General features: G+C 33.0%; 1 protein-coding gene across 5 annotated transcripts in view; it reads right to left on the bottom strand.

The window, feature by feature from the left end:
* LRRIQ1 (leucine rich repeats and IQ motif containing 1) overlaps positions 1-14,225 on the bottom strand; it is a 107,355-nt gene that overhangs the window by 24,770 nt on the left and 68,360 nt on the right. For all 5 annotated transcript variants that reach the window (XM_060694640.2, XM_034402877.3, XM_060694639.2 and 2 more), the window contains one exon: positions 11,457-11,558. In XM_060694640.2, the coding sequence (XP_060550623.2) occupies positions 11,457-11,558 (102 nt within the window). The remainder of the gene's footprint in view (positions 1-11,456; positions 11,559-14,225) is intronic.

Consider the following 14,225-nt stretch of genomic DNA (forward strand, 5'->3'; position numbering starts at 1 on the left):
TACCTTTTTTTGAAAGTGAGAAGACTTAGCCAAGAAAGGCATAGAAGCACTGCCTTGGTCACAAAGACAGCTGGGTGACCTTGGGCAGTCACTTTCTCTCAGCTCCAGGAAGGAGGCAATGGAAAACTACTTCTGAAAAATTTTGCTTAAAAAACCTGCAAGGAGTAGTCCAGTCTCTGTGAATGGGATTCAAATGAATAGAAGGGGGGGAAAAATCATTGCTTTGTTCTTCAGACTTTAAATTTTACTGTTGAATTTGAATCTTTTGCTAATAACTGGATTGAAGAAGTTATCTATTTGATTTGTCTGTTGTTAAGAGATGGACTATGGGGTGAAGAGTTTTATATTTGGTAGTTAAAAGCAGATGAAACGATCACGGAAATTTGTTTGTTTAATTCCTACCTTTATTATTTTTACAAATAATTCAAGGTGGTGAACAAATCTAATACTCCTTCCTCCTCCTTTTCCCCCCACAACAACAACCATGTGAAGTGGGTTGGTCTAAGAGGGAATGACTGGCTCATGTTTACCCATCTGGTTTTCATGGCTAAGGCAGGATTTTAACACACAATCACCTGATTTTTAGCCTTGTGCCTTAACCACTAGACCAGTGATGGCTAACCTTTTTGCCATCGCGTGCCAAAAATGGGGATCATGCGGGGGGGGGGTCACGCACGTGTGTGCCCATACCCATAATCCAATGTGCCCCACCCCCCACGCATGCGTGTGTGACACTCCCCCACACTACCCCCACTTTTGGCACATGATGGCCCGGTGGGCCCGGTAAGCCCATTTTTTTGCCCTCCCCAGGCTCCAGAGGCTTTCTTGGAGCCTGGGGAGGGAAAAAACGGCCTTCCCTCCCACCCTGGAGGCCCTCCGGAGGCTGGATACAGCCCATTTCCCAACTTCATGTGGGCCGGGAAGGCCCGAAAATTAGCTGGCCGGCGTGTGTATGCGCACTGGAGCTGAGTAGGGCAATTCTCACGTGCCCACAGATATGGCTCCACGTGCCACCTGTGGCACCCGTGCCATAGGTTCGCCATCACGGCACTAGACCAAAGAGGTTCTATATTATTACTATACTATATTGCTATATTATCTATATTACTTTATTATCTATATTATACCTGGCATGTTGAGGGTGGGAAGTTCTTTTCTTAGGGAGGGGAAGTGGGAATATGTGTGTATATATGTATCTATTCTTTTCTCTTCCGCCTCTCTCTTTTACCTTTTCTAGTTTGTATTATTTTTATTGTTCCATTTAAAATATTTAATAAAATTATTTTTTCAAAAGTGAAGAGTTGAATTATTTGCTAAATTAAATTTAAATTTTTGCTATGTATAGGGTTTCAATATTAAAGAACATTTTTTTTTAAAAAAAATAACCCAACAAAAACATAAATTCAAACTAATCCAGGAGAAGCAAACACTCTGTTTACATGTGAAGGGCTGGGTTATTAAAGGTTTCCCTATCTGAAATTAGGGGGAAGAGGGGAGATAATTTTTCATCATCATAATGATTCTATCCTTTTGGAATTTCTTAGCTCTAAACATTCATGTGGTGACCTCCCTTTATCATTTAGGAAGATGAAGCCCTTTCATTTATAGACTGTTACTATTAATAGGCACAGAGGTTTTGGGGAGGTTTTATTTACTTTTCTTTATAAATTGGTTTTATTGTTTGAATAAAACAATGAAAAATTGTAAATAGCTAGGAGTTTTAGCATTCCCATCTTATAGCTGTGGTAAAATAAATCTCTCTTATGTCTGCTTTTCATACACATGCACACACTAAGAAAGTGATTTATGTAGTACATAACTGTATAATATTATCCTATTTACAAGATGCATGTCTTTGAAACAATAACAACAGTCCAAAAGAAAAAAAAAGATTTCAATGAGTGCACCAAGTGCACAGAGCACTTTGACAGCTCAAGTAAATTTCAGCATAGTTTGGCCTACTAGAAAACTCTGACAAAAATCTACGAAGGCAGACCTGGCTAAGAGTCAGGAGTCATGCTTATTATACAGAAGTCCCAGGAGTTCCTTTCAATCAGAGGTCACAATCGAGGCAACAGAAGCAGTGTCACAATATCAGAGAAAGGGCCAATTCAGGTCTGCTCCCTAACAGTCAGTAGGTCAGGGCTTGCGGCAAATCATTGTATTACAAGGGAATATTCCATGTACACTTTTAGAGCTGTCATCTGAACAAACAGCACCAGGTCATCTATAGGTTAAATCAGATTTTTTGCTAACATTCACTTTATTCCTTATTTAATTATATAGTTTTCTTTCCTCCAAGATGCATTATTATTATTAACATTCTTTGCTTTAGTTTTGACTTAAGAGTGGTACAGAATAATTTTGTAATAAAATTAATTTTATTCATTTCAGTAAAATCTCTGAATTATAATGGCATTTATTATCCCCTACTACTCTAATGTAAATAAATAAACATAAATAAAAATGAATAGCTATATTCGTTTTGTGTTATAAAAAGAAAAAGGCAGTTAACATTTTTGATATCTCCTTTTATTAGATAAGAGTTTTATTTACTGTTTGCTGTATTCCCTAAATTCTGCTCATATGTAAAAGAAAAAGTCTACATCAAAATTACATTTCTGGAAATAGGTACCCCAACAATACTGTCCAAAAGCGATTGGATAGATTAATTCTCCTCATGCAAAATGAATCATACTGATTCAAACAACAGATGGTTAATTCATTATATGTTAGCAATATGCACTAGCTCTTGGAGAATGAGAACATTCAGTACTGGCCTTCCTTCCCTTCTTCTGCCTTTGAACAACCTGTCAAAGGCTGACCTTCTTAATAGGTGATTTTGTGGAGCTAAGTTAAAACCCAAAATACATCTTCCTGGGGGAAAAAAAAAAACAAAGCACAAATTCAGCTATTCAACTGCACCATTACAAAAACAAATTGTTGGGAAACAACACTATTAGCCTAGACACAGAACATTTAGAAGGCCATGGAAAGACACTGGGATGTGAGCCGAGCTTTGGGAAAGGAAATGCAAGTAGCTCCCTAGAAAAAAAACTGTGTTCATGAAATAATTACCTCTTTGTTCAAAATCTCATTGTCTTTGTAGTTCTGTCCCTTTTCCTCATAATTACATCTTACTAGTCTTACTGACTTCACTAGGCACATGTGAAATACTTATTTGCTGTTTCCAAATGCATATATATTCTAATTTATATATATCTATAATACCACACTATTTATGACTGTCTTTCCCTTTATGGTTATCAGTAAACCAACATATGTTCTGATGTAATGCGTCCTGACCTTCAGTTCAAATGTACCCCTAAATATTGTGCTGTTTTTGGGCCATATATATACAGAATGCAATTAAGTATAAATAATTGTCAAAAATTGCTGACATACCATCTGACATTTCTTTGGCATATATAGCTATATTCATAGTGCATATTTAACTGTATTCAATGTGAAGAAACAAAAGGTGAGAACATGTATATAAAACACATTATCTAATCCTTATTAGAGACATAGAGTTATATTCTTATATAATTCCATTAGAAATGGTCTTTGAATCATTTGTAACTATAATTTGTCATAAATATTTCTTAAACTATAGTTGCAAAATGGAGGGTAGAAATTGCAGGCAGTGGAATATAATGTCGTAAAGATTTCAGTAGGAAAAAAATCCTCTGTTGAGGAGAAAAAGCTTAAGAATATGTCAAGTAGTTAAAAGTCAATGGTCTGTATATGCCACCATAAAATTATTTATTATTCATAAAATTCATTTATTATTCATAAATAATTTATCTTCTGACCATTTGTCAGTATATACTTATCAGGGAATTACACAACAAAATGTGTAATTTTTGTACACATTTTGTACCACTTGGAATTTACAAATCTCAGTACAAATACAGAATAACATTCACATCAAAATTCCATGTGAAAAAGTAGGAATGGACTCTTTAGCCAACCTTTATGATTATGGTACAAATAATACCTAATAGGTTTTACAGGGTAAATATTAGGTAATCTAATTTTTTAATGCAGAGGATGGTATACATTGTCCTGATAAGAATATTCAGTGCAAACAAAATGCCATTTATTTAACTAGCAAGTAAAGAACTGGGTAATTAGAATGACAACATTTAAATCCTTCACATTCTTAATCCTAGTCTAGAATGGTCCTCTTCATTTGCTATTTACGTTGGAAGAAACATGAAAATGGGAGCCTTTTTTTCCAAAGCATAAAAGTGATTACTTTGTATTGCTTAAGAATGTGACTGAAGAATGGCAGATTTTAAAGCTTTTCTGCAATGTGAAAGGTAAATAGACATATACTATTTTCTTTTTAAAATGATTTTTAAATGGCAACTGATTTCATTTCTAGACTTAAAATAACATAAAATAGATAAACAGCAGAAAATAACCATGTTAGGAATAAAAACTGAGATAATTAATGAACTGATAAAAATAAAATACAGCATTTTATGTGATGTTTAGAAGAGTTTTTATAATGTATAACCATTATTTTATTTAATATTTCTTCAAAAATTCTTACTTGTTTACCTGTCCCTTTCCTTCTCCTGTTAGCTAAATCTATTTGAATTTTAAGTTGTTACTAAAATTATATGTCTTTTGCACTCTAAGACCTGGGTCACAACCTTACTTAGAGGGAGGAAATAGTCATAAGGTCACTGACTGGTCAGATGAAAAGGATTTGAAATGCTTCAGCACTCAGGATTTATTCTTCCAAATATCTGCCTTATGCTATAAAATATGTCAACATTCTTCTTTCACTTCTATTTATTTATGTGGGCTATAGAAAATTTAGCAAAGTTTCAGGTAATGGAGGCACAAAATTAAAACCTTAAATAATTGATGTACCACATTTATGTGATCTGATAAAGACTAAAAATTTTAGAGGCAAGAATAAATCATAAATTAATATGAATTCAATAGGTTTTTATTCTTTAAAAATGTCTAATAGTGAATCCAAAAAGTAAGTGATCTGCATTTCTACACCAGAGTTCTTGTAGAGTCCCATTGGATTCAATGTAAATATGTTCAGGTTTATGAAAATATGCTAGATAATAGACAAAGATAATTGTTTAGGCTAAAATTTAGAGGAATGTATAAATATTATGAGCACAGAATATTGAACAGTCAGTTGTCCAATCTTTTCTGAATGTACTTTAATTTTGTAGTCAGCTAAAAAAAATTCTATAAGCAATAAAGAATAATAAAGAAAAAAGCACACATTCTTCTCAACTGTCTTGGCTGGTCAGTTTATGGTATAGGAGTGAGGGAGAGTCATTTAGACTCATGTTTATGTATTGAGAACTATATTGGTTTGCTCTTTCATTGAAAGGCACAAGTTGAAAATCATAGTCAACTATGAAGATTGAGATTCATTGCTGAGTCAAGTGTTATCTACCCAAGCAGCCTTCCTCTCATTCCCTACAGTTAATAATACTGTGTACTTTTAATTGCTTAGTTAAGCACTTAAGACTGGTTAAAAATATAGCAGAGTGATGGAGACAAAGATATTTTCTTACCTGACATTGCTAGTCTACATCTCCTACTTTCCTGCCAAAAGGTTTCCCTCATTCCATTTCCTTGTTTGTTTGAAGATAATTTACTTGCTGGGAACATGCATTTAGTATGCACAAGTGGAGGCTGACTCACAATTAGCAACTTCTGTCACAGCCACCCACTAATAATCCAACCAGAAATCCATAGCTAATGTAGATGTTGCTGGATCTAGTTATTGCCTTGTTTGGGTGAAATGAGGTGCATGGGTCTGAGGCCACATGGTGCTGAAATGTAAGTGACTCCAGAAATCTTATCAGCTGGACATAAGAAAAAGCATGCTGTCTGCCATATATATAATTATATTGTAGTTTTTAAATTCTTTATGATGTGGAAATTAAGTATTAATGGACTTAAACCTAATGTTGTGTGAAATTTGTATTGTGTGTGTGTTATGCTTCTTTGTTCGGAGAAATTGTCAAATGTAAATGTTTGTACTATCTGTCATAGATAATTCCATTAAAAGATTGAGCCATGAATTTGTCAAATACCAAAATTATATTGGTGAATTGTTGAGCTTTGCAAGTAGTTTGCCTTTTTTAAAAATTGGGTTGGGCTCAGATAACAACTGGGAATCAGAAAGTTGGTTCAATATGAGAAATAATGAAGGGCTTTAAGGATGCTTCAGCAATTGTTCATGTAGCCACATACTAGGCCAGTTGAATTTCTTGTCATTTAAGAGCATTCCCACCTCAGATCATTGCAGTAGTCCAGCTCTGAAAGTTACCTAACTTTCAGAGCTGGACTACTCTCTCCCCCCAAGTAGACTGCATTATCAAAAGAGACTTACTGCATCAGCACTATATCTAGAAAGATCTGGAGAACGTGTATCTGTTTCTTAAGTGAGAGTGGAACCCAATCCAGAGCATATATATCTGAACCCTGAAGTTCAACTCCTGGTATAAATACAAACTTTATCTTTCCTGAATTCATATTTAGTTTACTCTTCCATACCAGTCTCTTACAACCTAAAGACAAGAGGAGGGGGGTATTTGGAGGTGTAATCTCTGAGCTCGCAGAAAGGAAGTAATAGCAGAATTTTGATGACACTAGCTACAAATGTTCCTTTGTATTAATCCTTATGTTATGGCAGCATAACAATACTTCCACCCTTCAATACTTTATGTAGAAGAATGACTAGTGTTCAAAATCAAGAGATTCTGTAAATATACACATATTAGAAAATTAAAATAATTTTTACTATGCAGTCGTATTTTATCACTTCTAATGTTTTATATTGAGTTTTTTTATAGTAATAAAGGTTGACTATTGATTGACTGAATATTTCATGAAAATGCTTGATTAACTGTTATTTTAATCTGATACTATGGTTTTACACTATTTCATTCCTCACCAGTATTTCTATTTCTCTCTTGCTATTCATAGGGACATTAGAAATTGAGATACAGATTACCTTAACAACAGCCGCTCCTCCCTTTTTAAACAATGAGAAAGCAGACAATTTCAACAATGTAACTGAAACTTCAACAAATGCATGTAAGGCCCTGTTGTCTTACAACTTTTCAGAGCAGTTCTATTGTGAACTGGGTTTGCACTTTGCCGGCAAAGCAGCTCTGACCCATGGAGAGCACTCCTTCAGATCAACACAGCCTCAGGCTTTGCGGAGTTCTCCAAGAAGTCTTACATTTCAGGCATCAAGTTGAATTTCTTCTGGAGATGATTAGCCCAAACCCATGACAGATTTTTTCCAAGATATCTAACTCTTTATGTTTATTTTATCCTGGCTCTTTTTGGATGTACTGGACACAAGTAACCTACTCATTTTACATGTTAAAGAACTGGTAGAGAGCCATTAATTTCTTTAAATATTTCAATGCACAATTCTGTGAGCTCACATTAGATAATAAGAAACAAGCTATAGGATTATGATACTTGAGTGAAAGATTCCTTTCTGTCTTGAAATCTTTTTAAAAACATTCTTAATAATCAGGAGACAGTGATCTTAGGCTTTATAAAAAAGGCATAAGCTGTAATAATAATTGGTGAGATATTACACCGGCCAGTTAAATAATGCAGCATCTAAGTTTGGGATCAATCAAAAAGTAAATTGTGGTTTCCAAAAGCTAATATTATTCCCTAGTGTTGATGAATCATCCTTAAATGAAATTAATTTTGAAGAGTCATAAGCAGGCTCTATTTTTAGAGGAATTATGAATGTGACAAAAGTCTATTGCTTTTTGATATAATAGAAATATCAGACTATGGCATAATCTTTGTTTCAGATAACCTGAAAATTAGTTAGAGCTACATTGCATATTCTCCAGCCCTTTATATTTCTGTCTCTCACTCTCTCTAGGAGAAGATGCAGAGCTTGGGGGCTGAGTCAAGAGAGTAATCAGTCTAGAGTCCTTACATTCTCACAAGCAATCCAAGTCTAGCCTCCCTTGAATTTCTTTAACTCTTGTCTAGTGCCAGTACTCTCTAGTCTAGTACCCTCTCTCTCTCTCTCTCTCTCTCTCTCTCTCTCTCTCTCTCTCTCTCTCTCCCCCCCCGACACACACACACAGATAATTATATAGTCATTGCATTTAGTTAAAATCAATTCATGAACCTTTTATTGCAACTCATGAGTTCATATTACATTCTGACTCTATATAACACAAAATGGAATTTAGAAAAATTGAGGAATGCATGAATGATTAAGATTCCAACAGAAGAGGTGCTACTGATAATATACATATATTCCAAATTTCACTCAAGCTATATGTTTTATGTATTGGGGAAATTATACAGAAATTATTTCTGTGGACTATATATATTTAAGAGAATTTATGATTCTAATTGTGTTACAACAGGGAAAATAGTAAATTGCAACTCTTAGTTCAAAGAAATACAGGCCGGTTCTAATATAATATCCAAAATTAAAGGGCTAACCTGAGACATGTGAATATGAAGCAGAGCCCATCTAAGCATGCTCCAAAACACTTTTTAATTTACCATTAATTCATATATTGACTATATAAATAGGAACCTGTTTTTTAGAACAGGTTTATTTTGTCCTTCTTCCAACAAATGTGGATATAAAGAATATACAATGCTTAGTTTGGTTTCAGCCTTCTAAAATGAATAATTAGTTCAGTTAGAAGGTAATCCTAACGAATGTTCTGGCAGTACACATATATGAGCACATACAAGCTTCATGGGCTCCTGCATGTTTTTCTTCTGACATGACTGTATAGGGACTAGAAGCATCCACATCTGTTTTTAAATTAATTAGATTTCCCTGTAACAACCAAATTTAAACAATGCAAGTTGGTTGTACTTATGATTTTATAAACAAGTGAAAATAATGTTTGATCCAGACCTTTTTAAATAATAGTTCAAATTAGCCAAAAATTCATCCACTAGTTTAAAACTCAAGTCTAAGACCAAAAGTATCAAAGCCAAAGTATTGTGATAACCATGTATCCATTGAAATCAAGCACTGATGTAGAGAGATAATATAAAAAACAGAGCTTGCTGACAAAATGTAGAAGTGAAGTTTCAGATGGAATAGCAAGAGCACTGGTAAGAAAGTGAAATATGAGGTTTCGTTATATGAGATCATTATGTTTCTTCTATTGTATGAATGTCTGGCAAAAATATGGGATTCTATAATTCATATGATGTGCACATTTTGCACCACACCCCATGTGGTAGTTTTACTATCTTACTATATACACTGTAACAGTGTAAGATAAACACAAGTATGACTTGGCATTTATCTCTAGTTATTACTGAGCCACGGGGACATTATTTCAAGAACTGTGTGTGTGTTGCTAAAGTAGAAGAAGGGTTTGTCAGAAGTGTGTGTGTGTGTAAGAGAGAGAGAGAAAGACAGAGAGATAGAATAGAAAGTACTTCCTCATTCTAACAAATGAAAAAAGCTGCATGGTATATTATACAAATGTTCATATTCATTGACACTCATACTATCATATTACATTATACACACACACATACACACCTATTTATTTATCATTTAGGATTATGTACCAAATAATCTCTGATCCTTCCCACTAAATAAAAAAAACCCTTGAATGGGCTATGCATATATTGTAAATATAAATATAAATATATTGTATTTTCAATATGTCCTTTTATAATAGAGTCTTTTTTCTGCATTCTTTCAATTCATTAAACTTGAACCTTTTTAAAAAAATATGTAGTTTATCCATCACTTTGTTTTAAAAGGTACACAAAGAGCTGCCAGAGTAGCTTACAGACAATGTAAAACAATACAATATAAAGATACATGCACAATAATTAGATCCATAATAGAAAAAGCCATGCTTACAGACACCCCCTTCCAAGATTAATGGCAAAGTCACAGTTAACAATGATCACTTATTTAATTAGAGCTACTATAAGTCTAACTCTGGATCCAACTAATTAAAAACTAAGCAGTTCAACTATAGTTAAGTAACACTAGTACTACATAATTAAGAGTTTTAAGGATTTGTAATGCCTCAAGCAATAGAAGGCACTAACCAATCATACAGTGTGCTTACAAATGGAAAGTCCTCATCTAACTGCTGAAAGCAAAAAGAAATGTAAAAAATATAAAAGAATAAAAAAAGCCGCTTAATGTTCTTTAAAATTTTTGCATAATTTAAAATATATATAGCAACAATAGAAAAAGTGTTAAACTTCTACTTTAGGTAAAACAAAAGAAAGGAAAAAAATAAGAGAATAAAACTTAACTTTTGGAAAGAAAATAATAAAATTAGGATGTTCTAGTCATGATAACTAGGTGAGTGATGTGGGACAGATATATATCTATTTTTCTATTTATTAAAGATGCAACTGTAGGTACATTTTTAACCGTAGGTTACATTTTTAATGTAAAATATTTTCTTTATCTACTGGTATAACGCATTTTACATCTTGTATTGTTCTTAGAATCTGTTCATCTTCCTGCGTATTACATGCATCCATGTGATTGATATTTCATTTGGAGAAAACAAGATTCTAACAATTTCTCTTGTTAAATATTTTTTGTTACCATAACATTGAGATCAGTTATATTCATATAAAAATACATGGGAAAAGGTGAACCACTGTACAATAGTTCATTTGCAGTTCAAGGATCAGGGGAACTGAAATATCTTTCCACAACAAAACAGGGATTTATTTGTTAAAATGAGGCAATATTAGTTGTTCAGTGATATTTTAATAGTATATGAATAATTTTATTTTTTCCTATGATATACATTATCAGATGCAAAATATTTAAATCCAGAAAATATGCAATATAAAAAAATTGTTTATTTAAATAAATTAGTCATAGGTTCTTACCACAGCATCAAAAGCACTTTCACATATGGTTGCCAATTAGAAATCCTTTTTTTCTTTTCTAGACTATGCTAGGATTAGTTTTAATACTGATAAACGTTGTATCAGTTAGCGACTAAAAGAAGAATTTCTCCGGAAACACCATATATTCAGATGTCTTATGATTTTTCATGATGGTGATATATTCCAGTTTAACAAAATCTTTAAAAAAATCTAATTGTTTCACTTCCTAGGGCATACCCTTTCCAAACTAGCAATTCTTTTAACAAATAACATATGTGTACTTGCTCATGGTGTTAAATTCCACTCTGTATTTCTAACTTTCAAAAAATAAAGGAAATATATTTGGAATGAAGCTCCTGAGGCATTACAATTTAAAATTTTCACCTGAACATTTTATGTATACGTATACCTGCATCATTAGCAGATTTAAATTGTATGCATTAAAGCTTTTCTTCCTATTAACCAAAGCAAAGTATTTTAAGAAAATTGATCAAAATATTGGTACGACTTTTATAATTTTCGAAGATTTGTCCAAAAGATAAATAGAATGAAATGTCTTTGCCTACCTTCAAAGTAACCAATTTTTGTAGTCTGTGGCTTCTTTGGTGGTTTCATGGGGGGATGTTTATTTTCATTGTTTTTGAACAACGCCAGTCGGACAGCTGGGTCTAGACGACAAGAACAAGTTAAAATCAAAAGGTCAGATCTTGCTCATTCGTTCCTTGAAAGAAATATTCGCCTTTTAGCCATTTATTAAGAGAAACAGAATATCCTTGTAGGTTTTACATTAGGAAGGAAAATATACTATTTCTAACATTAAAGAGTTAAAGTTAGAGCGCCTCAATTTCAATCATATATCTTAAAACAACTATTGTTTTAATTTGGCTACAATATACAAAATTGCTGTCATAAAACTACAATAAAAAGTATACTTGAGTTAATAGCTGAATGTTCTGGTTTGAACATGTATTTTCTACTAAGTTAAAAAATGCAAAATATACACTTAGCTATAGTGTATATATTCTTGCTCTCATTTACTAATAAAATAAAATAAAATAAAATAAAATAAAAGAGTTCAATGGAAGTTTTTCTCATGTAAGTAGGAACAGTATTATAACCTAAAGGAATTCAGTAATTAAGGTTGCTACTAAGTTGAATCAAGAGTCTAATTTGAGATTTAAAAATCTAAATATCTTATGATCTGATGCTAAAGCTAAAGAAACAATCTAATGCAAGAGACTACTTTGCACTGTCTCTCTATTTGTCTTCATGCATAGCTACTTTCTAAAACACTGAGCTTTCCTCTCAGTTTAGTTGGGGTTATCCAACTAGCTGGGATTCTGAAAATAGGAGAACTACATGAGGAGTGGGCAATAATCTATGACAATCTATACCTCTTTTGCTTTTATACTCCACCAGAGTTGGAAATAGTCCAACTGTGGCACAATAATTTTGTCCAATCAGTGTTTTTAAAAAGCTTATTCTTCACATCTTTAACTTGAGGTTAACTTGAAACAGTTCCTGCTCCTCTTCCCAATCCAACTTCAAAATTACTCTGACTGAATTAGTGGAATTCAGAGGGTAAAAAATAAAATAGGTTGATAATAATAATAATAATAATAATAATAATAATAATAATAATAATAATAATAATAATTGCCGCCTCTGCAATGAAAAAGAAGAGACAGTTGACCACCTGATCAGTGGGTGCAGCAAAATTTCACAAACTGACTACCTACAACGCCATGACCGTGTTGCTAAAATCATTCACTGGAAATTGTGCCAGAAGTTTGGATTTGAGTACGGCAAAAACCACTGGGAACATCAGGTTGAGAAAGTTTTAGAGAATGAGAAACTCAAGATCTTGTGGGACTTTAGGATTCAGACTGACAGGCACTTGGTCCACAACACACCTGACATAACAATAGTTGAAAAGAAAAAAGTATGGTTCATTGACATTGCAATACCTGGTGATGCACGAATTGAAGATAAGCAGCAAGAAAAAATCACAAAGTACCGGGACTTACAAATTGAAGTTGAGCGACTGTGGAAAAAGAAATCGTGTGTTGTCCGGATTGTAATTGGAGCCCTCGGAGCAATACCCAAAGGGCTACCCCGCTATTTAGAAATTCTAAATTTGCCGGACTTGAACATTTTGACTCTACAAAAAACCACCTTACTCGGAACAGCTTACATCCTCCGACGATACCTTAACAGTTCCTAGGTCCTTGGTTAGGACTCGAGCTGCTGAGCTATTAACCAGCCTCAAAAGCTGTGAATCTCACTAAAGATTAACCAATAAATAATAATAATAATAATAATAATAATAATAATAATAATAATAATAATAGATATTTAAGGTCAAAGAGGTGCATTATGCTCTACTGTTTGATTACAGTTGTATCTTAAGGAATATTTGCCAATATTCTTGGTTAGAAATGTTCCAGTATGATGCCAACCCCTTTTCTATTACCCCTTAATAGAGAAAAATAGTTGTAGTGGACAGTAGATGAATAAATCACAGCACACATTTGGTTTAATTAAACTGTGGCCACAATTTATTTAACTATCTGAATAAAATTCATCATTATCATGGACTCTAAAGAAGAATAGCCTTCTGAGCCACTATCTAACAGCATTGATCCACATGCATATATTCAGCCATCAGATAAGTACAACTTGTATGGAAAGCAAAGCTGGGAGTCATCTTTTCTTTTGATAAAAGCCACAAAACCTTTATATTTTTTGAATTTAATTTTCCTTCAAGTAAGTTTTCAGACATTAATACATACTGAGTAAAATAATATGATATGCAAGTGGTCTTGGTCACCAATTTTATTTTGCGCTCAAGTTAGTACTCTGTTTTTAGTGTGAACAACTGCTTTACTTCTCATGGAATTAGAGATATGTTGTCAAAGGTATATTTAATATCAACAAACTATGAGTATTTAATTTAAATTAGAGCTTGTCAACCCTTAGAACTGGCAAGCAAATTTATTGGTTTGAGGTAAAAGGGAAGTTCTTTATTTTATATCGTCATAAAAGATTTAATCTATTAATTCCTACTATGCTTCTACAAATGTCATTATATTAGGAGATTTAACAGTAAGTTAAGTCTCCCCAAGTGATTTAGTGAATACAATGATATAAAAAATGAATTTTTGAAATGCTGGTTTTATTTTGGTTTGTTTCTTGAAAGAAGTTTAGTTCATAGAAAATATGTAAATATGTTTTAAAAAACAGAAAATCTAAAACTAAGTTCTGAAGCCTGAAATGCACAAAATGACTAGATGAATTAAGAAATAGCACGTCCTTTACATATTCTGCAAATGGTT

This window comes from Pantherophis guttatus, chromosome 7 (assembly GCF_059756535.1).
Source record: "Pantherophis guttatus breed Tessera chromosome 7, ASM5975653v1, whole genome shotgun sequence".
In the NCBI taxonomy this organism is placed as follows: Eukaryota; Metazoa; Chordata; class Lepidosauria; order Squamata; family Colubridae; genus Pantherophis; species Pantherophis guttatus.